This window comes from Theropithecus gelada, chromosome 1, assembly GCF_003255815.1.
Source record: "Theropithecus gelada isolate Dixy chromosome 1, Tgel_1.0, whole genome shotgun sequence".
NCBI lineage: Eukaryota > Metazoa > Chordata > Mammalia > Primates > Cercopithecidae > Theropithecus > Theropithecus gelada.
The window spans coordinates 105,265,484-105,289,006 of NC_037668.1; the positions used below are offsets into that span (position 1 = coordinate 105,265,484).

Sequence of the window (23,523 nt, forward strand, 5' to 3'; positions counted from 1 at the left end):
TTTTCATGAAGCTAAAATGAATCTAGTGGGTCCGTGGTCAATGGCCTTATTTATTGTATCAACAGAGAATGGAAAGTTCTAACGGATCAACATCCCTGGGAGGAGATGTGAGCCTTATGCCATGCTAAGATACGGTAGTCAGCAGAATTCCTCATGGAAGGCCAGGTGGCCTCCTGTTTGCTTTGTGCGAGTGCCTTTTGGGTAGTTAGTGCTTCTCTGTGCCTCCTAGAATACTGACACCTGAGGTAAAGAAGAGGGAGCCATAAACTATATATCAACAACTGGTTGAGACCATCTCCCTAGTTTGGACTTGCCAGCCCTGTCCTCTGGTCCTTTTGAGTATGTCATTTGAATTTCTGACTCGGAGTCTTCATAGTGTTCCCACCAACTGGGTTATATTTACTGCATTTCATAACCTGTGCTTGTCTTTGAAAGTTCAGGTCCTGCCTCCTTTGCAAGTCCTTTCTTACCACTGCAGCCCAAATGTAATTCATTAAATTACTGTGGTGTTTATCAGAGAGATACTCATTTTACCACTTATCGTGACTGGTGTTCATACAGCTATAAGATATAAACATATAAGCTCTAGTTTATAAGCACTGAAGGGACAGAACTACATCTTATTCTTACACTAAATTACTCTTAACACACTAACATATCTGGCGTGTTATAAACAGCAATAAATAGCAAGTATTTGTTGCCATTATAGATATAAACTTAAACTTTTACATCTTTAACTCAAGTAGATTAAAAATAATAAGTAAATTGATAAAGTAAAACTAGATGATGTTATAAGATATTCCAATTGTAGGAATTATTTGCACCCTCCTACTGACCGTGACAGTACTTTAATTTTTTATTCATTATGCCACCAAGCCATTCCATTAGATCACAATAGCATTTCTGGGTCATAGTAAGCAGCTTGTCTATATTTGTTGAATGAATGAAATACACAATATATAAACATTAGCTTTATGGACAGGCAGCTGCATATGCTTGTGAAGGTTATGTACTACATAACTCTAGAGAGCACCATTTGCAGAGGCCACGATGTATGCAACCTACCAAACAAAACTAGGTAGTATCTGAGAAGGTTCCTTTTAGGGCAGAGGGTGGTAAAGTTTCATGAGCCAAGTTCATCTCACTGCCTGTTTTTATAAATGAAGTTTTATTGGAACACTGGCACACTCATTTGTTTATTATATTGTTTATGACTGCTTTCATACTACCATGGCTAAGTTGAACAGAAACTGCACGGCTCACAAAGCCCAAAATATTAACTATCTGCCCCTTTGTGATAAAGCCTGCTGACCCCTAAGGGAGACTTCTTCCAGTTGAGAACAAAACAGACCCATTTCATTTTAAAATTGCTTTTACTAATTGTTTAAGTGTGAAGAGTGTTTTATTATGGTGTTTTTTCCTTTTCAAAGTTATCTTACTCTTTTGCAGTAATGCCTGAAAATTCAAACTTTCCATATCGGCGGTATGACCGGCTCCCTCCAATCCATCAATTCTCCATAGAAAGTGACACGGATCTCTCTGAGACTGCAGAGTTGATTGAGGAGTATGAGGTTTTTGATCCTACCAGACCTCGACCAAAAATCATTCTTGTTATAGGTATGAGGACAGAAAGCAAAAATTCTCATACTGTTGCTACCTTTGTTTATATATTTACATTTCAAAAAAGTAAATCGTGTATTGTATGTGCAAACACTTAGTTGGATAATGACAATCAATAGAAACAAAAGCTCAAGGGACAATAAATGGAAATATTCTTAGTATAAGTTGCAATAAAATGAAAATTGTTATAATTATATAATCTAATGCCTATTGCATTTTCATAGATTCCCATTAAAATGTCATAGAAAATCTCTATAATGAATTGAAAGTAACACCTTCAAGATTTATTGTCCTGTGGTTTTATGTATTTAATCTTGATCACAGATAACTGAGCCAGTTGAAGTTTTCTAAGAGCTGGATGTGGTGGTAGTCCCAGCTAGTAGGGAGGCTGAGCCAGGAAGATCCCTTCAGCCCAGGAGTCCAGCCTGGGCAACATAGTGAGACTCTGTTTCTAGAAGAAAAAAAGAAAGTCTTCTAAACATGATGTGATTTTTACCCCTTTGAACCAACAAATTAAATTTTTACTCACTATTAACTTTAGAGGGAAAAATAAATAATAATATATTGGTAAAGGTTCATATAAATGAATCTTCTTTATGGCAGATTGGCACCTGTAATAAATCCAAAGTTTCATTGTTAAAAGACAAACAAATCTAATAGAATAGTGTTTTACATAGCACATAACATCTGAGTATTAGCCAAAATAACAATGATAATAGTTCATTTTAAAAGTTGCCACTATGAATCTTATGTTGAATATGGAAATATCAGCTCCATGACATTTCACAGGAATAGAAAATGAAAATGTTTTAAATATTTTTGAAAAATTCCTTTTTGGTCAAGGAGGGAGGATCACTTGAGCCCAGGAGTTTCAGACCAGCCTGGTCAACATAGCAAGACCCTGTCTCTACAAAAAATGTTAAAACTTAGCTGGGCGTGGTGGCACACACCTGTAGTCCCAACTATTTGGGAGGCTGAAGTGGGAAGATAGCTTGAGCCCAGGAGTTCGAGGTTGCCATGAACTCCACTGCACTCCAGTCTGGGTGACAGAGAGACCTCATCTCGAAAAAAGAAAAAAAAAATTGTGGCTATTTTTGCAAATTCTTTCTCAAAATCTATAAAAATCATGAAGAGACCTGTGAACATGCAACATGTAGTCATTGTTTCATATTCCAGTTAGAATCACCTTTCACAGAGATGACCAAAAGCAAAACTCTGGCATGAAATGTTCAAAGCTATTCTAGCCGGTTGCATTAACAGAGTGCCAGATTTATAGAGACCCCATGCAAGGAAGTAGTAGTGCTCCAGAGAACATAGCAATGTTGACAACTAGGAAAAAAGCATGCAAATAAACACACCAAGCTATAACAAGAATTTAAGCTCACTAGACTAGAAGGAATGACATTTGTATATTTTAAAGTGAAATGAAAATGAAATTGCAAATATATCTAGCCCTGAATTGTTAAAGACAAAATTACAGGAAGAGAGTTTAAAGTCAGTTTTTGAAGAGTTAAAATATTTTTTTGGAGAGTTAAAATATTTTTATGGCTTTATGGTAGCCACTGTTATGCCATAAATCTCTATTCTTGCAAGTGGAATGCATTCTTTTTATGCTTAAAATTTTCAAATCCTTACCTAGAAGACAGGGAAACCCTTTAATAAATGATAGAACTACAGGTGAAAAATAATCGGGAATTATGTCATCATTTTATGATTTGTATGTGGACAGAACACGTTCTTTCTATTTTGCTGTTCTTGCTGCTAGTAATAAAGTATTGGTCATTATTAACAGGATGAACAAATGGAAGCTTGATTGTTCATGAAAATGGTTTGATAGCAAATTGATCTTGTATAAAAGAGCACAAATTTTTTTGTGTGTACTATGAATTTTATATGAAAATGATTAAAATATTTCAATAAACTAAGATCTTTGGAGAATATGTAAATGCTCAAATCTCTCCCACTTCACATTTCTTTCTATTCAGTGAAATCAACTTGTTTCCTGAGGTTGTGATTCTCATTATAGGCTTACATGCCGTATTGTAACATTTTATATATTATAAGAATGATGAACCAATAAGTGTAAATAATGTTAAGAGGATTGAAACAAGGGAAGAAGGTGGATCTTAGGTTGTCTGAGAGAATTGGGGCAATTTTGTGACTTTTTTGGAATTATAAAATAATTGTACCTGAACCTTACAAATTTGTATTAGTTCGAACCTAAAAATGTGAGAGTGGGGTATAGATGCCCACATGGTTTCTCTTCTAGCACTGCAGAATTTTTTTAAGGCTGACTCTCTTGGAACAGATACGAATCTCTCTTATGTTAACATAATCATAAAATATCAGTGAGATGGACCCTAATATTTATAAGTATTAGAGATAAGTGAACAGATCAAAATTAAGCCCATTCTGGCTCTAGAAAATTAAATTGGAACTTTCAGTTTTCAAAGTAAAATTAATTTGATAGAAACTTTCAGTAATTAAGCTCATCCAACAAATTAATGACAGAGAATATCTCTGTCAATTGTGCCAACTGCATTTTTTGTTGTCTACTGTTGCCTCCATTAGTTGACAAAATTTTTTTTCTTGAAAGTACCATAACATTCTCAGTGTGTCTGAATTTTTAAAATTAATGGAGTGTATGATCTCTTAGTTTGGTGGTTGTGATTAAGTGTGGAAATATAGCTTCTGAAAGATACCTGATTCTTCAAGGAATAAATCAGTTTGAATTTGTCAATGGAATTGGTCAGATAATTTTTTTATTTCAAGTCAATTCATGATTTGCCCATATATTAGTAGGTTAAAAGCAGCTATTTAAAACCAAAACTTACTTTTGATTTGAAAAATAATCTAGTAGAAGTCTTTAATCCATTTTGATTTTATTTTGCATATGACAAGGGATAGGGGTCTGGTTTCTTTCCTCTGTATATGGATGTCTAGTTTTTCCAGCATCATTTATTGAAGAGACTGCTTTTTACATGGTGTGTGTTCTTGGCATCTTTGTGGAAAATGAGTTCACTGTAGGTGTGTGGATTTGTTTCTGGGTTCTCTATTCTGGTCCATTGGTCTATATGTCTGTTTTTACATTGCATAAAACTCTTGCATTCAAACAATATAAGGCAAGGACATGCACGAGCAAACATTTCAAAAAAGATTTAAATAAGCTGTGTAAATACTGGTGGGCCTTTGTCTAAAAATAATGGTTACATTTCACCGAATTACACATTAACTCTCTGTTGGCGTGGAATCCATTATTGTTATTTTGATCATTGTTTTTTATATCCCACAGATTTTTCTTTGATTACAGGAGGAAAAATGTTAGATTTTACATAGAAAAATGTCAAGATTTCTTTCAACTACATTGTTCAAAAAAATTTTTAATTAGCTATTTGCTCAAATAGGTAGAGGAAAAACCTGTATCTCTCATTTAATACAGTTGGTCAAGACAATTCTTTCCTTGATGAAGTCTCTACTTGCTTTACATTCAAAGACAGCACTGAGAAAGCCGCAAATGGCTTTCCTATTTAACCACCTGCCTTGGTGACACAGAATCTGCATCCCAGATGAAGTAGTAGTTGTATAAAAGGGAGGTCCTTATTGTATCAGAAGATCACAGTTTTGCCTGTTTTAAATACTAGGTGGTCCAGGAAGCGGAAAGGGTACTCAGAGTTTGAAAATTGCAGAACGATATGGATTCCAATACATTTCTGTGGGAGAATTATTAAGAAAGAAGATCCACAGTACCAGCAGCAATAGGAAATGGAGTCTTATTGCCAAGATAATTACAACTGGAGAACTGGCCCCGCAGGTACTGCTGTATAATTTTCTTTTATTCTGCAAAATGTTTTCCTACCACTTGAGTGTACTAAGTTTAACTGTGGTTTTGTTTTTTTTTTTTTCATCCTTTCTGTTTATAAAAGGAAACAACAATTACAGAGATAAAACAAAAATTGATGCAAATACCTGATGAAGAGGGCATTGTTATTGATGGATTTCCAAGAGATGTTGCCCAGGCTCTATCTTTTGAGGACCAAGTAAGAATGTCTCCTTCTATTTTAAATGGACTAATTTTTGCTTAAAATTTTGGGAATTAAAACAAAAAGACTTCTTGGAAGACTTGTGGTGCTTTTGAATGAATTCTGGTCTGAAAACAGGCAAATACATCAGTGTGGGTTGGCAGAAGGTCATTTCTTTGGCAAACACTTAAAAATTGAAGACAGTCTCTGCCAAAAGGAAAGATAGCTAATAATAGAATGCTTTTTATTGAAAAATGCAAATCTCTCTAAAATTTATTTCAAAATACTTTTCATACAATTGTTTTTTATCTTGAATTACTAAGAATAAGCCTTATTCAGTACTGTCCAGGGATGCAAAACATTACCCTGTACTTATATTCATGCCAACTAAGGAAACTTTCTTCGGGTTGTGAAATACTGAACCACCTACGTAGATTAAGATAGGGTTCGGTTGCCAGAATTTGAGTAGGCTATGCCTACTCAACCCCCAACACATCTGTTTTAAAGGAAAATAAATCAATTAAAGTATTTTATATATCTATTTAAGCTTTAAAATCTCATGTTAATTGGTTTTTCATTTTAAAAAATTAAGGCTGGACTCAGTGGCTCACGCCTGTAATCCCAACAATTTGGAAGGCTGAGGTGGGTGGATGGCTTGAGCCCAGGAGTTCCAGACCAGCCTGGGCAATATGACAAAACCCCATCTCAAAAAAAAAAAAAAAAAAACCCGAAAATTAACCAGGTATAGTGGCGCACACCTGTAGCCCCAGCTACTCAGGAGGCTAAGAGAGACAGAGAGGCAGGAGAATCACCTGAGCCCAGGACATCAAGACTGCAGTGAGCCAAGATGGTACCACTGCACTCCAGCCTGGGTGACACAGCAAGACCCTGCTTCAAAAAAAATTTCTTTTAATTACAGAAATAATATATGCTCATACAAATTTTAAGTCTATCTGTAAAACGTGAAAGTCCATCAACACCCTCCCATCCCACTGCTCCTCCTTTCCTGAGAAATAGGAGTACTGTTAGGTTTGTTATATATTCTTCCAGACCTTTTTCTATACTTACATGCATACATACATGTATGGACACACATGCACATGCTCATATTCAAATGCATTCTAAATTTTCATAACGACTTTTCCAAGTTATATCAATGTTGAATGAGAGTATCTTTTTCTAGAGACCCTTTCCAACCAGATATGATTCATATGTAAAATTTTTGCCAACCTGATAAGTAAATGGCATTTTGTGTTTTAAACTTGCATTTCTTGGGTTACTATTAAGGTTAAGCATATTTTCATACACTCATTGGCCATTTGTATTTCTTCCTTATGTGAATTGCCTGTTCTCCTTTGCCCATTTTTCTACAGACTTTTAAATATTTTTCTTATTTGTTTCAAGGAGCGTTTAACATATTACAGATACCGTATTATACAGTATTAGGTAAAATACGATGTCAGTTTGTGTATCACATGAAAGAAGCCTGGAGTTGGGCAGTTCACGGCCAGGGTAGCTTTACAAAACATTTTTTTGAATGTTCCCATTAACTGTTTTGGATCACCTATTGTACTAGAATGTTTGCCTCCCCTTCTTAGGTTTCCTCTCCCACCGTCAGTCCAGAGCCTCTGGTGCTCAGTCAGCTTAAGGGCTTGGTTCTAATTGTTCTGGCTTTGAAGAGAGAAAAACTGGAAAATATCTGATGAAGTTTTGTTATTGCTGTTGCTACCACATTATATTCTGTTGAAAGCGGGTGCTATGGCAGTCATTGCATGTGATTCTTGGTTATTGGCAGAAGTGTGATAGGCAGGGAGGCAGGCATTGCCACCCAAACCTGGTTCTCCCACCCACATATTGAATGTGCCAAACTTGGTAGGGACAAGCAGATGAAGCTACTTGATTTTTTTTTTTTTTTTTTTTTTTTGTCTATTGCTTTTTAAACATGCTATGTTGAGTATCTTTCTTTTTTGTTGAACAATAACTCAGGACGAGTCCCTGACTTTTCTGGTCACTTAAAAAACATTAACAAAAGATCTCATTTTCAGCTCTTGAAAAGTCCAGTCCAATCTAAATCAAAACTTTAATTTCTTATTCACTTTAACATATCTCTGCTGTCCCCAGCTTGGACCAGATTCAAACTCAGAAACCTAAGGTGGTGTATCAGAATCTTGAAATTCCTACTCAATGTGACTTGCAGTAGATGGGAGAGGGAGGGAAGAAAGGATTGCCTCCTACATAGGGAAGAGGTAGGAAAAGCGTAACCCTCTGGTAACTCTCTCTGGATACCTGATCAATCTACATCTTCTTTTATATAGCTTAGTCATAGGTAACAGTACTGATTTGGTGTCTGTTAGCAAATTCTATAGGATGGTCTGTTATCTCTATGTAGAATGTGCAGCAACTTACATTTATTGTTTTCAACCACATTTCTGAGACTGAAAAGGTCCAATTTAACATCTTCTTAGGATGGCATTCTAGCAGCCTGGAGGTTCTTTGCCACTGTGGGCAGTACAGAGGTGTCTGAGGTCGATGTCACCTTTGCTCATCCTGCAGGAGTTAAGTGGGTGCGGAGGCAAAGCTGAAATGTTTTTGTAAAGCAGTGTCAGGGTCAGCCCTGATTATTCTACACCCTATGTAGGCTTAAGCTTCTAGGGTGTCTTTTTTCTGCTACCATTTCTGACACCAAATGTGTGGGGTCTTCCACACCAATTCTCCAGTTCTCCAACACCAACTGGGTGCCTAAGAATTCAGTTCAACTTGGACACTACCCAGAGTTAGTTCAGACCCCACAGGTTAAGAGCTCAGTTCCACAAGTCTGTTTCTGCTTCAGACATCAGTTGCAAGTCCCAGCAACCACCTGTACTTCTGATTGACAGTCTATAAATTCAGGGTTTCCATAACACTCTCACAGGTTGTATAATTCACTGCAGTGCCTCAGAACTCAGAAAAACACAGTTAGTGGTTTATTATAAAGGATACGACTAAATATACATTTTTATTATACTGCATCTTCTCAAGGTTTTGCTTTAACTTAGTTTTTGTTTGTTTGTGTAAATATAGGCACATACACACATACCAACATTTTCCCCAAGATTTCCAAACATTTTCCCCAAGATTTCCCCACAGATCTGGGGTGTGAGAAGAGGTGACTTTCTGATGTCAGCCATATATGGGTGATGGTCAGACCACTGTAACAAAAGGGCCTGACACTTAAATGGCTTTTAGGATGAAGAAGTGTATTTTTCGTCTTTTGGAGTAGTCTCCATGTGAACAGTCCAGCTTGACCGGGCAGCTTTTTTCCTTGAGATCACTGAGGGACCATGGTTCCTCCCAGGTTTTTCTGCCATCTCCTAGGACACTGTCACTGGCAGGATGGTTGAAACAGGGTTGTCATCACATATGGGTTCCAGCTAGCATGGAAGGGGAAGAGCATGTGAAGGTCTGAAGTCTCAAATCTGGAAGTGACATCTATTGCTTCTGCTCACATGGTATTGCTGAGAATTTAGTCCTGTTGGAATTGGGAGGAAGGCCGGGAAGTAGAGTCCAGCTGGGCAGCCAGGTGCCTGGCAGCAATGCTATTACTATAGACATCTGGGAGAACTAACTAGCAGCTTCTCCCCCAGTTTGCCTCTCTGGCTACACAAATGCCCGCCTGCTCCCTTCTTCCCACACCTACAATGTACTCACTCACTCCCCAAGTAAAACAACCAGAGTCCCATCAGTTAGTTCAAAAGTGGAGAATCTCTACTCCCTATATAGTTTTCTTCATCAGATCTAGCTTTGACTTCTCATACTCAGTCACCTGGAAACTGAACTTCAAGTTATCTTCCTTGTCTATCACTAATGAAGAGTGGAGGAGCAAGCCAAGGACAAGTGAAATAAAGGCTCCTATTTAAAAAAGGAAAGTTTGAGAATATATACAGTAGTCCCTGAACCATAGTGAATCCTGTTAGGCAGGGATTGCAAAGGGTCCTTGCCTTAGCAGTGCCTCTGAGAAGCTCTTCCTTGTCCATTATCTGCATGACACATTGAAGTAGTATATTGGAGACTAATATGCTCTCCTCTCCTTTTTTTTTTTCTCCTAAGTGACAAGATCCTTCTGTCAGCCAGGTTGGAGTGCACGGGCACCACTGTAGCTCACTGCAGCCTCAAACTCCTGGACCACATTCAGCTAGTTTTTTAAAAACCTTTTCGTAGAGACAGAAGCGCCCTGTGTTACCCAGGTTGGTTTCAAACTCCTGGCCTCAAGTGATCATTCTCTCTCAGCCTCCTAAGTGCTGGGATTACAGGTGTGAGCCACTGCAAATGGCTGAAACCTGTTTTAAGTTAAAAAAGAAATGCCTTTTTTTTTTTTGGCCTAGAATTATGTTTACTTTGGTAAAAACCATTTCTTTCCAAATTTGGTAGATTTCCTCTCAAAAAGAGGAAAAAACAAAAAGCTTCCAGTCTGTGCTAGAAACTATAAGTTCTTTTCCAGAGATAGTTATTAAGTTGCTTTCTTTTTTATCTTCCTATTTTTCTTTTTTCTTTTCATTTTTATAGATTGAGGGTACAAGTGTAGTTTCATTACATAGATATATTACATAGATATCATTACATAGATATAGTGGCGATTTCTTTGTTTTCTCATTTTAATGACAATTACCTTGAGACCATCTGAAACAGTGGGCTTGGGTAGAAAGGCAACATCCTTAGTCTAGGTTTTGCTTCAGGGCTAGGTGCCCTTCTTTTGGTGGTGGTGGTGGGTTAATGGGAATTCTTTTTGCAACAGCCTAATCTCCTGCTGTTTGGAGGTATAGAAGCATACAAGCAGTTGGCTTGTTTAACCTTGTGTGGTCTTAAATTACTGAATACTTTCTTTTCTCTTACATGTGCTCATAAAGTAGTCAATTCTTTCTTGAGTTAATCTATTTCTTATAATATTTTGCTAAGCGCAGCAAAGAGCAGTCAATGTACACAGGTACTCTAGCTCTTTCCAGCCATGTGTTTAACTATGGGCTCCATTGGAACATGATCTGCTTCCCAAGTGATCACAGTAATAATGATGTTAGGCAATGACATAACGGGGGTTATCAACTTTCCACTCTAAAATGTCTGTGCCCTTACTACCCAAGCAAATCAATGTCACATATTTTAGTTTTTTTGATATGGTAGCATCCCCCCCCACCTTATGTGACTATTGTCTGTATTATTTATAGTAAATCCCAGGTGCTACAATAAAAAAGATACGACGAACAGTAGCATAATACAGAAACTTGTTTCTCTTTTATATAATGGATGGCCTCACTGTGAGTGAGGGGAGGGCAGTTTCAGTCCTCACATTCATGCAGAGATGCAGGGTTTTTTCCAGCTCATTGTCTTTCCAACTCTAGAGCAACAGCTCCAAAATTTTTGGTCACGGGACCTCTTTACACTTTTTAAAAATTATTAAGGACCTCAAAAATCTTTCATTTATATGTGCTATATCTGTTGATATTCACCATATGAGAAATTAAAACAGAAATTTTAAAATAAGTATTTGTTAAGTCCTTCAAAATAATAAATCCATACAAGTTAACCTGAATGACATATTTTTAGAAAAGTAATCATATTTTCCAAAACTTAAAAAATGATGCGAGAGACATTGCTTTATATATTTGCAAATCTCTTTAACTTCTAGTTAATAGAAGAGAGTTATATTCTCATATCTGCTTTTGTATTCAAACTGCTGTGACATCACACTTCCTGTAGCCACTGCAAAACTCCACTGTAGCTTTGTGAGAAAGTGAGAGTAAAAAAGGCACATAATGTCATAGTAGCAGGAAAATAGTTTGGACCTATGTCCTTCTGAAGGGGTTTTGATGATCCCCAGAGGTGTAAGAGCACAATTTCATAACCACTGCCCTGGGGCATTGTAGACGTCTGCATGGTGAAAGCTAGGTCACTGCCATGGCCAGGTTCCCGCTGATTGGAAGGGGAGGAGAGTGCAAAGGATATATGCTCAAATTCTTTCTTAAACTTTTTTATTTTAACTTTTGTGAGTACATAGTAGGTATATATGTTTAAGGGGCACATGAGATATTTGGATACAGGCATGCAACGTGAAATAAGCACATCATGAAGAATGGGATATCCATCCCCTGAAGCGTTTATCCATTGAGTTGCAAACAATCCAATTACTCTATTTAAGTTGTTTTAAAATGTACAATTATTATTGACCATAGTCTCCCTGTTGTGCCATCAAATAGTAGGTCTTATTCATTCTTTCTAACATTTTTTGTACCCATTAGCCATCTCTGTCTCCACCCACCGACACACCTGCAACCCCTTATTACCTACCCTTCCCAGCCTCTGATAACCATCCTTCTACTCTCTATCTCCATGACTTCAATTGTTTTGATTTTTAGATCCCACAAATAAGTGAGAACATGTGATGTTTGTCTTTCTATGCCTGTCTTATTTTATTTAACATAATCATGTCCATCCATATCATTGCATATGACAGCATCTCATTCATTTTTATGGCCAAATGGTAATCTGTTGTATATATGTACCACATTTTCTTTTTTTTTTTTTTCCTTTTCTTTTTTTTTTTGAGACGGAGTTTTGTTCTTGTTGCTCAGGCTGGAGTGCAATGGCACTATCTCGGCTCACCGCAGCCTCCGCCTCCTGGATTCAAGCGATTCTCCTGCCTCAGCCTCCTGAGTAGCTGAGTTTACAGGCATGTGCCACCAGGCCCAGCTAATTTTGTATTTTTAGTAGAGATGGGGTTTCTCCATGTTGGTCAGGCTGGTCTCGAACTCTAGTCCTCAGGTGACCCGCCAGCCTCGGCCTCCCAAAGTGCTGGGGTTACAGGCATAAGCCACCATGCCTGGCCTTAGGTTCCACATTTTCTTTATCCATTCATCTGTGGATAAACACTTAGTTTGCTTGCAAATCTTAGCTATTGTAAACAGTGCTGCAACAAACATAGGAGTGCAGATATCTCTTCGATACACTGATTTCCTTTCTTTTGGCTATATACCCAGCAGTGGGATTGCAGGATCATATTGGAGCTCCATTTTTAGTTTTTTGAGGAACCTCGAAACCGTTCTTCATAGTGGTTGGACTAATTTACGTTCCCATTAACAGTGTACAAGGATTCCCTTTTCTGCACATCCTCGTCAGTATTTGTTGTTGCCTGTCTTTTGTATATAAGACATTTAAGTGGGGTGAGATGATATCTTATTGTAGTTTTGATTTGCATTTCTTTGATAATCAGTGATGTTGAACACTTTTTCACATGCCCGTTTGCTATTTGTATATTATCTTTTGAGAATGTCTAATCAAATCTTTGCCTATCTTTTGATTAGATTTTTTTTCTATAGAGTTGTTTCATCTCCTTGTATATTCTGGTTATTAATCCTTTGTCAGAAGGGTAGTTTGCAGATTTTTTTTGCAGCCCACCATTCTGTGGATTGTCTTTTTACTTTGTTGATTTTATCATTTGCTGTGCAAAAGTTTTTAAATTTGGTGTGATCCCGTTTGTCCATCTTTTCTTTGGTTGTCTGTGCTTATGGGGTATTGCTCAAGACATTTTTGCCCAGACCAATGTCCTGGAGATTTCCCCCAGTGTTTTCTTGTAGTAGTTTCATAGTTTGAGGTCTTGATTTTAAGTATTTGATCCATTTTGATTTTATTTTTGCATATGGTGAAAGATAAGGGTCTAGTTTTATTTTTCTGCATATGGACATCCAGTTTTCCTAGAACCATTTGTTAAGGCAGAAAGAGACTGTCTTTTCCCTGTTTTCATGCAGTACCACGCTGTTTTGGTTACTACAGCTCTGTAGTATAATTTGAAGTCAGGTAATGTGATTCTTGCAGTGTTGTTCTTTTTGCTCAGGATAGCTTTGGCTATTCAGGGTCTTTTGTGGTTCTATATACATTTTAGAATTTTTTTTTTCTATTTCTGTGAAGAATGTCATTGGTATTTTGATGGGATTAGATTGAATCTGTAGATTGCTTTGGGTAGTATGGATATTTTAACAATATTATTTCTTCCAGTCCATGAAAATGGATTTTTTTTTCATTTTTTGGTGTTTTCAGTTTCATCAGTGTTTTATAGTTTTCATTACAGAGATTATTTGGTTAATTCCTAGGTATTTAATTTTATGTGTAGCTGTTGTAAATGGGATTACTTTTTTATTTCTTTTTCACATTGTTCACCATTGGCATATAGAAATGCTACTGATTTTTCTATGTTGGTTTTGTATCCTGCAACTTAATTGAATTTGTTTATCAGTTCTAATAGTTTTCTTCTGGAGTCTTTAGGTTTTTTCAAAAATAAGATTATATCATCTGCAAACAAGGGTAATTTGGCTTCTTCCTGTTCAATTTGGATGCCATTTATATATTTTTCATGTTTGATTGCTCTAGCTAGAACTTCTAGTACTATACTGAATAATGGTGGTGACAGTAGGCATCCTTGTCATGTTCCCAATCTTAGAGGAAAGGCTTCAGCTTTTCCCCATTCAGTATGATACTAGCTGTGGGTCTGTCATATATGGCTTTTGTTATGTTGAGGAATCTTCCTTCTGTCTCCAGTTTTTTGAGCATTTTTATCATGAAGGGATGTTGAATTTTATCAAATACTTTTTCAGCATCAATTGAAATGATCGTGTGATTTTTACCCATCATTCTATTGATATAATGTACATATTGATTGATTTATGTATGTTGAACCATCTTTGCATCCCAGAAATAAATCTTACTTGGTTATGATGAATGATCTTTCTACTGTATCGTTGAATTCAATTTGCTAGTTTTGTTGTTGTTGTTGTTGTTGTTGTTTTTGAGGATTTTTGCATCAATATTCATCAGAGACATTGGCTCTTGGTTTTTTCTTTTTTGATATGTCTTTCTCTGGTTTTGGTATCAGGGTAATACTAGCTTCATAAAATGACTTTGGAATTATTTCCTCCTCCTCTATTTTTTGGGATGGTTTGAATATGATTGGTAGTAGTTCTTCTTTAAATGTTTGGTAGAATTCAACAGTGAAGCCATCTGGTCCCAGGCTTTTTCTTAACTGGGAGATTTTTTATCTTTGATCTTTTTACTTGTTATTGGTCTGTTCAGGTTTTGGATTTCTTCTTGATAAGTGGCATGCATCTTGGAATTTGTTCATTTCTTCTAGATTTCCCAATTTATTGGCATACAGCTGCTCATATTAGGCACTAATGATCCTTGAATTTCTGCAGTATTAGTTGTAATGTCTTCATTTTCATTTCCAATTTTATTCATTTGGATCTTCTCTATTTTTTTTCCTAGTCTGGCTAAAAGCTGCAAATATTTTCTTTGTCAATTTCATTTTACTTTTCAAAAAAACAAATTTTTGTTTCCTTAACCTTTTATTGTTTTTTCATTTCAGTTTCTGCTCTGATCTTTATTTCTTTTCTTCTACTATTTTTTTTTTGTTTGATTTGCTTTTGCTTTTTTAAATTCAGGATGCATGTTTAGATTATTTATTTGAAATCTTTCCTGTTTTATAATGTAGGCACTTATAGCTATAAATTTCCTTCTTAATACTGCTTTTGCTGTATTCCATAGATTTTGGTATTTTGTTTCCATTATCATGTGTTTCAATTCAGTTTCCTTCTTAATTTCTTGATTGACCAATTGGTCAATCAAGAAATTATATTTGTATAATTATATAATATATCACATGTATTTGTATTTTTTCCAGAATTCCTCTTATTATTAATTTCTGTTTTTATTCCATTTTGGTCAGAGAAGATGCTTGATATTATTTTAATTTTTTTAATGCTTTAAGACTTATTTTGTGACTTAAAATATTCTCTGTCCTTGAGAATGATCCATGTGCTGAGGAAAAGAATGTGTTCTGCACCTCTTGGATGAAATGCTCTGTAAATATCTATTAGATACATATGGTCCATAGGTGCAGATTAAGTATGAAGTTTCTTTATTGATTTTCTGTCTGGAAGATCTGTCCAATGCTGAAAGTGAGGTGTTGAAGTCTCCAAATATTATTGTATTGTGGCCTATCTCTCTCTTTAGTTCTAATATTTCCTTTATCTATCTGGGTGCTCCCATGTTGGGTGCGTATGTATTTAAAATTGTATGTTCTCTTGCTGAATTGACCCCTTTATCATTATATAGTGACTTTTTTTGTCTCTTATTATAGCTTTTGTCTTAAAATCTATTTTGTTTGATACAAGTGTAGCAACTTCTCTTTTTTGGTTTCCATTCACATGGAATATCTTTTTCCATCTTTTTATTTTCAGTATATGTGTGTCATTATAAGTGAAGTGGGTTTCCTGTAGGCAACATATCAATGGGTCTTGTTTTTTTCATCTGTTCAGCCAGTCTATGTCTTTCAATTGGAGAGTTTAGTCCATTTACATTCCACATTATTATTGATAAGTAAGGACTTACTCCTGCCATTTTGTTATTTGTTTTCTGGTTTTCTTGTGGTCTTCTCTTCCTTCTTTCTTGCATTCCTGTCTTCCTTTAGTGAAGATTATTTTCTCTGGTGATATCATTTAGGTTCCTCCTTTTTTTGTGTGTGTGTATCCATTGTATGTTTTTTGATTTGGGGTTACCATGAGACTTGCAAATACTATCTTATAATCATTATTTTAACCTAATACTATTTGCATAATCAAACAAGCAAAAAGAAAGCAAATACAAACTCACCTTAACTTCATTTTAAACTTTTAAACTTTTTGTTGTTTCTGCTTATATCTTATTGTACTATGTCATGAAAAGGTGTTGTCATTATTTTTGATGATTTGTGATTTAGTCTTTCTAGTTAGGATAAGAGTAGTTTACATACCACACGTGCAGTGTTATAATATTCTGTGTTTTTCTGTGTACTTACTATTACCAGTTAGTTTTGCACCTTCAGGTGATTATTTATTGCTCAATAATGTCCTTTTCTTTCTGACTGAAGTATTCCTGTTAGCATTTCTTATAGGACAAGCTTGGTATTGATGAAATTCCTCAGCTTTTGTTTGTCTGGGAAAGTCTTTATTTATCCTTTATGTTTGAAGGATATTTTCACGAGATATACTATTCTAGGGTAAAAGTTCTTCTCCTTCAACATTTTAAATATGTCATACCACTCTCTCCTGGCTGGTAAAGTTTCCACTGAAATGTCTGCTGCCAGACATGTTGGAGCTCGATGGTGTTATTTGTTTCTTTTTTCTTGCTGCTTTTAGGATCCTTTCTTTATCCTTGACCTTTGGGAGTTTGATTATTAAATGCCTTGAGGTAGTCTTCTTTGGGTTAAATCTGCTTGGTGTTCTAGAACTTCTTGTATTTGGATATTGATATCTTAGGAGTTCTCTGTTATTATCCCTTTGAATAAACTTTCTACCCCATCTCTTTCTTTACCTCCTCTCTAAGGCCAATAACTTACATTTGCCCTTTTGAGGCTATTTTCTAGATCCTGTAGGTATGTTTCATTGTTTTTATTCTTTTTTTCTTTTGTCTCCTCTGACTGTGTATTTTCAAATAGCCTCTCTGCATGCTCACTAATTTTTTCTTTTGCTTGCTTAACCAATTCTGTTATTAAAGAACTGTGATGCATTTTTCAGCCCCAAAGTTTCTGCTTGATTCTTCAATCTCTTTGTTAAATTTATCTGGTAGAATTCTGAATTCCTTCTCTGTGTTATCTTGAATTTCTTGAAGTTTCCTCAACACAGCTGTTTTGAATTCTCTATCTGAAAGGGCACATATCTCTGTTTCTCCAGGATTAGTCCCTGGTGCCTTATTTAGTTCATTTGGTGAGGTCACGTTTTCCTGGATGGTGTCTATGCCAGTAGATGTTCTTTGGTGTCTGGGCATTGAAGAGTCAGTTATTGTAGTCTTCACTGCCTGGGCTTATTTGTGACTGTCTTTCTTGGGGAGGCTTTCCAGATATTTGAAAGGTCTTGGGTGTTATGATCTAAGCTGTTTCTGCTTTAGGGGGCACCCCAAGCCCAGTAATGCTGTGGTTCTTGCAGACTCATGGAGGCCCTGCCTTGATGGTCTTGGATAAGATCTGGCAGAATTCTCTTGATTACCAGACAGAGATTCTTGTTCTCTTCCCTTACTTTCTCTGACACATACAGAGCCACCTAATGCTGGGGGTGGAGTGCCACAAGCACCCCTCTGGCCACTACCACTATAACTACTCTGAGACAGACCTGAAGCCAACAGAGTGCTGAGTCTCACCAACTGTAACCATTCCCTGGCTACTGCCTGTGTTCACTCAAGGTCCTTAGGCTTTACAATCAGCAAGTGGCAAAGCCAGCCTGGTCTGTGTCCTTCTTTTCAGGGTGGTGAGTGGGTCCAGAAGTGCCATCCACGAGTCTGGGACCACACTCAAAAACCTTAGAAGTCTACCTGGTATTCTGTTGTATTTCAGCTGAGCTGGCAGTCAAATGCAAGACACAGTCCTTCTCACTCTCCCCTCCTCTTTCCAAAGGCAGAGAAGACTCACCCCATACCCATCATTACCCCTGGCCATGAGGAGTACTGCCAGACTATCACCGGTGGGTTTCCTTAAGGCCCAATATCTCTTAAGTCAGCTTGTGTGAATGCTCCTGGCCTGGGACTCACCCTTCAGATCAGTGGGCTTTCCTTTGGCTCAAAGCAGGTCCAAAAATGCCATCCAAGAGTAAAGTCCTGTAATTGGGGACCCCAAGAGCCCACCTGGTTCTCTATCCCCTGTAGCAGTGTTGGTGCCTGAAGCCAACAAGTCTCAGAGGTTCACCAAGGCCCTTGATCTAGAACCTAGGTATTCTGCTGGTTATTCAGGGCCTAGGGACTCTTTGGCTAGCAGGTGATGAATGCTGTCAGGAATGGGTTCTTTCTGTCAAGGCAGTGGATTTCTTTCTGGCCTACGGTGTGTCTAGAAAGGTCATCTGGGAGGTAGGGCATGGAATGGCCTCATGACTCTGACCAGCACCCTATCCTGCTGTGGCTGAGCTGGTATCCAAGATGCAAGACAAAGTCCTCCTCACTCTTCCCTCTCCTCTCCTCTCCTCTCCTTAAGCAGAAGGAAGAGGTCAACTTTTGGAGCTGTGAGCTGTGCATTCTGGGATTAGAGGAGGAGTGATGCCAGCACTCCCTTGGCTGCCCCAGCTGGTGTCTCACTATGTCACATCCCCCCCTCCCCCGCCCCACCCGACCACTGTCTCTGGGCCTAGTTCAACCCTATGACTTCCCCATAAGTTGCAGTCCTTATGGCCTAGATTGCCTTTCAAGTTCACTTAGAGATTAAGAGCACTTTGGCCCTCAGTGGGTAGTGAGGTTTGTGGGAATTCAAGTTCCGACTGCTGGGATTGGTGATTCCCTCTGATTAGGGCTGGTTTAAATGCCCCTCTGTGGGCAGACATTAGCTGAGTTTGGTCTGGTTTTCCTCTCTGCTCTAAGAGAACATCTGTGACTTCAGTGCCTCACAATTGCTGTGTTCTCCCTCCCCCAGTGCCCAGAGAGGCTCTCAGAACTACACCACCACTTCTAGGGATGAGGGAGGGGTGGCATCTACAATTCAGGACTGTTTTTTCTATCTTGTCAGTACTTCTTTCAGCAATATGAAGTTAAAACCAGGTACTGTTAGTGCTCATCTGGTTTTTGGTTCTCATGAAGGTGTTTTTCTGTGTACGTAGTCATCAACTTGGTGTCTTTACAAGAGGGATGATGGTGGAGCTGTCTGTTCTGACATCTTGCTCCGCCTCAGGTGTATGCTCAATTTCTTAAGTCCCAGACACATCATTTCTCACACTCCATTGATGAGAACTTAAGTGACATGGCTTTATCTCGACTATAAAGGAGGTGGGAAATGTGATCAAGTGGTCAGTCATGGGTCTCTACAGAGCTGTTATCATGGAAGAAAGGAAAACAGGTTTCCATAGACAACTAGGAGTCTACCACAAGCTGCTTGCTGTGCATAGCGCCGTTTTTCCTTACTTCTCAGCCCAAAAGCTGGACTCTCCCAGTCCCCAGGCCTGTCATTTTAAAAGAAAAGGAGGACATAAGACTGTACTTATCTACCATAGTAGCCACCTGACTGTACTTCTTGGCTTTGTATAGTAGCTTCTTCGTGAACCTGGGAGGCGGAACTTGCAGTGAGCCGAGACAGTGCCACTACACTCCAGCCTGGACGAGAGCGAGACTCCATCTCAAAAATAAATAAATAAATAAATAAATAAATAAAATCTTCTCACCTTTTGGCTTGATTGTTTAAAGGTTAGTGAGGGGAAAGGAATCAAGATAGGCAAGCATGGGAAAGTTTAAGATCTTTTCACTGCCAACTAAACATACTGCTAGCTGAGATTTCACTAGATAGCCCAGAGTCCACAGTGAAAACCTAAGCAATGTGTTTTTAAAAGGTTATAGAATTTCATATTCATAGAATGGGAGTGGGGAGAAAAGATGGATTTCCATGGGGAGGATTTATTAACCAAACAGTAAAGCTGAAACCAATAACAGCTCCATGACGTTATTATTGAAAATGGAGTTCAAGACCAGCCTGGGCAACATGGCAAAACTCCATCTCTACAAAAAATACAAAAAGTAGCTGGGTGTGATGACATGTGCCATAGTCCCAGCTACTTGGAAGGCTGAGGTGGGAAAATGACTTGAGCCTGGGAGACTGAGGCTGTAGTGAGCCGAGATGGTGCCGCTGCACTCCAGCCTTGGTGACAGAGTGAGACACTGTCTTTAAAAAAAAAAAAAAAAAAAAAATTAAGACAACCAAACGCCACATGTTCTCACTTATAAATGGGAGCAGAGCAGATCAATGAGAACACATGGACACAGAAAGAAGACCAACACACACTGGGGCCTGCAGGGTGGTGGGGTCGGGCGTGGGAGAGCATTAGGAAAATTAGCCAATGCATGCAGGGTTTAATACCTAAGTGATGGGTTGATATGTGTGCAAACTACTATGTAACAAACCTGCACATCCTGCACATGTGTCCTGGAACTTAAAATAAAAATAAAAATTGAAAAAAGAAAGAAAATGAAGGAGGGGGCCGGGCGCGGTGGCTCAAGCCTGTAATCCCAGCACTTTGGGAGGCCGAGACGGGCGGATCACGAGGTCAGGAGATCGAGACCATCCTGGCTAACACGGTGAAACCCCGTCTCTACTAAAAATTACAAAAAACTAGCTGGGCGAGGTGGCGGGTGCCTGTAGTCCCAGCTACTCGGGAGGCTGAGGCAGGAGAATGGCGTGAACCCGGGAGGCGGAGCTTGCAGTGAGCCGAGATCCGGCCACTGCACTCCAGCCTGGGTGACAGAGCAAGACTCCGTCTCAAAAAAAAAAAAAAAAAAAAAAAAAAAAAGAAAATGAAGGAGGGAAGTCTATACCAAATCTATAAACACACACAAACACTCAAATTGATCGTGATTAATAATATATTCAACCCTCTGGTCCCAACTAATTTTCCAATTTTATGTACCTATCTACACATTAGATATGCTGTACCACTTCCTATTTTTCACAGTGATCTGCTCCTTCTCTTTCCTCAGTGCTATTTATGTAATTCTATAACTTGCCTTTTTCACTGTGCATTCTGTTTTCGAGCTTATCTGTGTTAATACATATAGACCTAGCTCATCCTTATAACAATTTCATGTTACATTCTATAAATACATTGTATTTTATTAGTGAACATTCATGTTGCTTTAAAATTTGTTTTATCACCAGTACTTACCTTTTTATTTTAGGTTACTGATGGATTAGAAATGTTTCTGTGTTGCTATTTTAATTTGCATTCATCAAATTACTAGTGAACTGAAACATTTACAAATGTGTTTTTTGGCCACCTGTATTTCATTTTGTGAGAATTGCTCAAACATAACCCTGCCCCCACTCTTTTCTTGTTAGATGGAGTTTTTAAAATCGATTTGGATGTTCTAGATACTAATTCTTTGCTACATATCTTATAATATTTTCTTCCATTTATTTTTTTCTCAGTCATATTCAAGATATGTTTTGTCATACAGAAATTTTAAATTGGAATTGGTGTATTTTTCATTATTTTCCCTTTGGCTTTTGCATTTGGATCTTAAGAAAGTGTTCCCCATAGTCTCATAAAAATCTTCTGTAGTTTTCTAGTTATTTTTAGTTTTGTTTTAAAGGTCCAGGTATTTATTCTGTGTACACTAATTCTTTTGTATAGTGTGAGGTAGCAATATAACTTTATTGTATGTTTTGAATTGAAATGAAAAATGTATTCAGTGGTCCAAAGAACGTTTGTTGACTTGCGCATCTTTTCCTTCACTGAAATGACTTATTCCTGTATAGATACTGGTCTGTTTATGGTTTCTCTATTCAGTTCTTTTGTCTGTTTATATATTTCTGCACCAATATCATGGTTTTAGTTGAAGAAATCTAAATTATATCCTGATATCCAAAGAACAATCCCACCCCTTCTGTTCTTTTTTAAGCTAGGTATGCCTATACATTTATTCTTCTTTATAAATTTTAGTATCAGTTTGTCAGATTCATAAAAAACTGCTGAGATTTTGATTTGAATTTCAATATAGATTATATTATGTATATAGATTAATTTTAAGAGGACTCACATATTCCCATCCATGAACATTGTCATATCACTCTGGTTATTCTAGTTTTATGTTCTTCATTAAATAAGGTTTTATAGTTTTTCATATAAATATCTTATACGGTTTTGTTAGTTTTGTTCCTAAGTATAATTGTTTATAGGTTTGCTACTATTATGAATGAGCTATTCTTTTCTAACCAATTCTTAATGCTCCATCTTTATAAAATTATTGTTTGTTTTTGTGGGTATTTCTGTTTCCCCAGACAGACTTCTCTTCTGTTCTCTTTACGGCAGAACTGACTCATTCATGTTGTAAACTTCCTTCTTTTCTTCTTCTCTTCTTACCACTGCCACCTCCAGGACCTTCACACCTGCCTGCTAACTCAGCACATTCCTTTACTACACTGAATTCTATTAAATGTATTTGAAGTGGCAAATAAATATTTGTGTCATGGGTATTCAGACAAAGGAAAGATTCAAGTGGCTGCATAAAAAGTGATCTTGAGTTCAATTTCTGAGATTCTTATTTCTCAGATCCTCATATAAATCAATAGAGTTGATTACAGCATCAGCGAAGTATAGTAAGTTTGACTCTCATTCAGTGCATACTACTGGCCAATTTATGGACCCTCTTGAAGCCTCGGTGTTTTCCTTTGAAGAATGAGAATAATAATGTCTCACAGGATTATTGTGAAGATTAAATGATATAAAATATCTATAGTTCTAGCACAGTTTGGGGCTTATAGTAAACACTCAACAAAAGGAAGTCGTTATTGTCATTAGACCATATTAAAGATAAACACTCCATAGATTTATAAGGAGAAGAGCCAACTCTTCCCTTTGTGTCAGAGCTTTTCCCCCCTGATATTGAATCCATTACTCATTGTCAGAGGCTTTGAAGGCAGAAGGACCAGGTTCCTTCTAGGGACTGTTTTTCAAATTGGTTGATGAAACCCTTAGAGGCCACCTTGAGGTGTTAAAGGCTGCCCAGAACAGTTCTGATTTTGTTCTGTTCTGAGGTTCAATGTAAGACTTTGAAGAAGGTTTTCTACCACTAAGAAGGTTTGAAGAAGGTTTTCTACCACACTAGTGATCTGTCAGCTGGAGTCCTGGAACATTCACACCACTGGGCAAGAAGCATTTAGAAGCCCACTAATGAGCACATCCCATCTCCCTCATCCCTTCCTCCCCTACTGCTCCTGAAGCAGAAAAGAAATAATAATTCATTATTTGCAGCCAGAAGGATGATAATCCAGAGTTCCAAAATAAGTCCATGGTAGGAGAAGTAATATTTAGGAAGTATGTGCCAAGTGCCAGGCACATAGCTGTGGTTTAAATACGTGCTGTGGTTT

The 23,523-nt window shown here is 37.5% G+C and overlaps 1 protein-coding gene across 3 annotated transcripts in view; it reads left to right on the forward strand.

The window, feature by feature from the left end:
* Positions 1-23,523, forward strand: part of AK5 (adenylate kinase 5) — a 296,670-nt gene that overhangs the window by 10,216 nt on the left and 262,931 nt on the right. For all 3 annotated transcript variants that reach the window (XM_025389481.1, XM_025389482.1, XM_025389483.1), the window contains exons 3-5: positions 1,450-1,617; positions 5,262-5,431; positions 5,544-5,657. In XM_025389481.1, the coding sequence (XP_025245266.1) occupies positions 1,450-1,617; positions 5,262-5,431; positions 5,544-5,657 (452 nt within the window). The remainder of the gene's footprint in view (positions 1-1,449; positions 1,618-5,261; positions 5,432-5,543; positions 5,658-23,523) is intronic.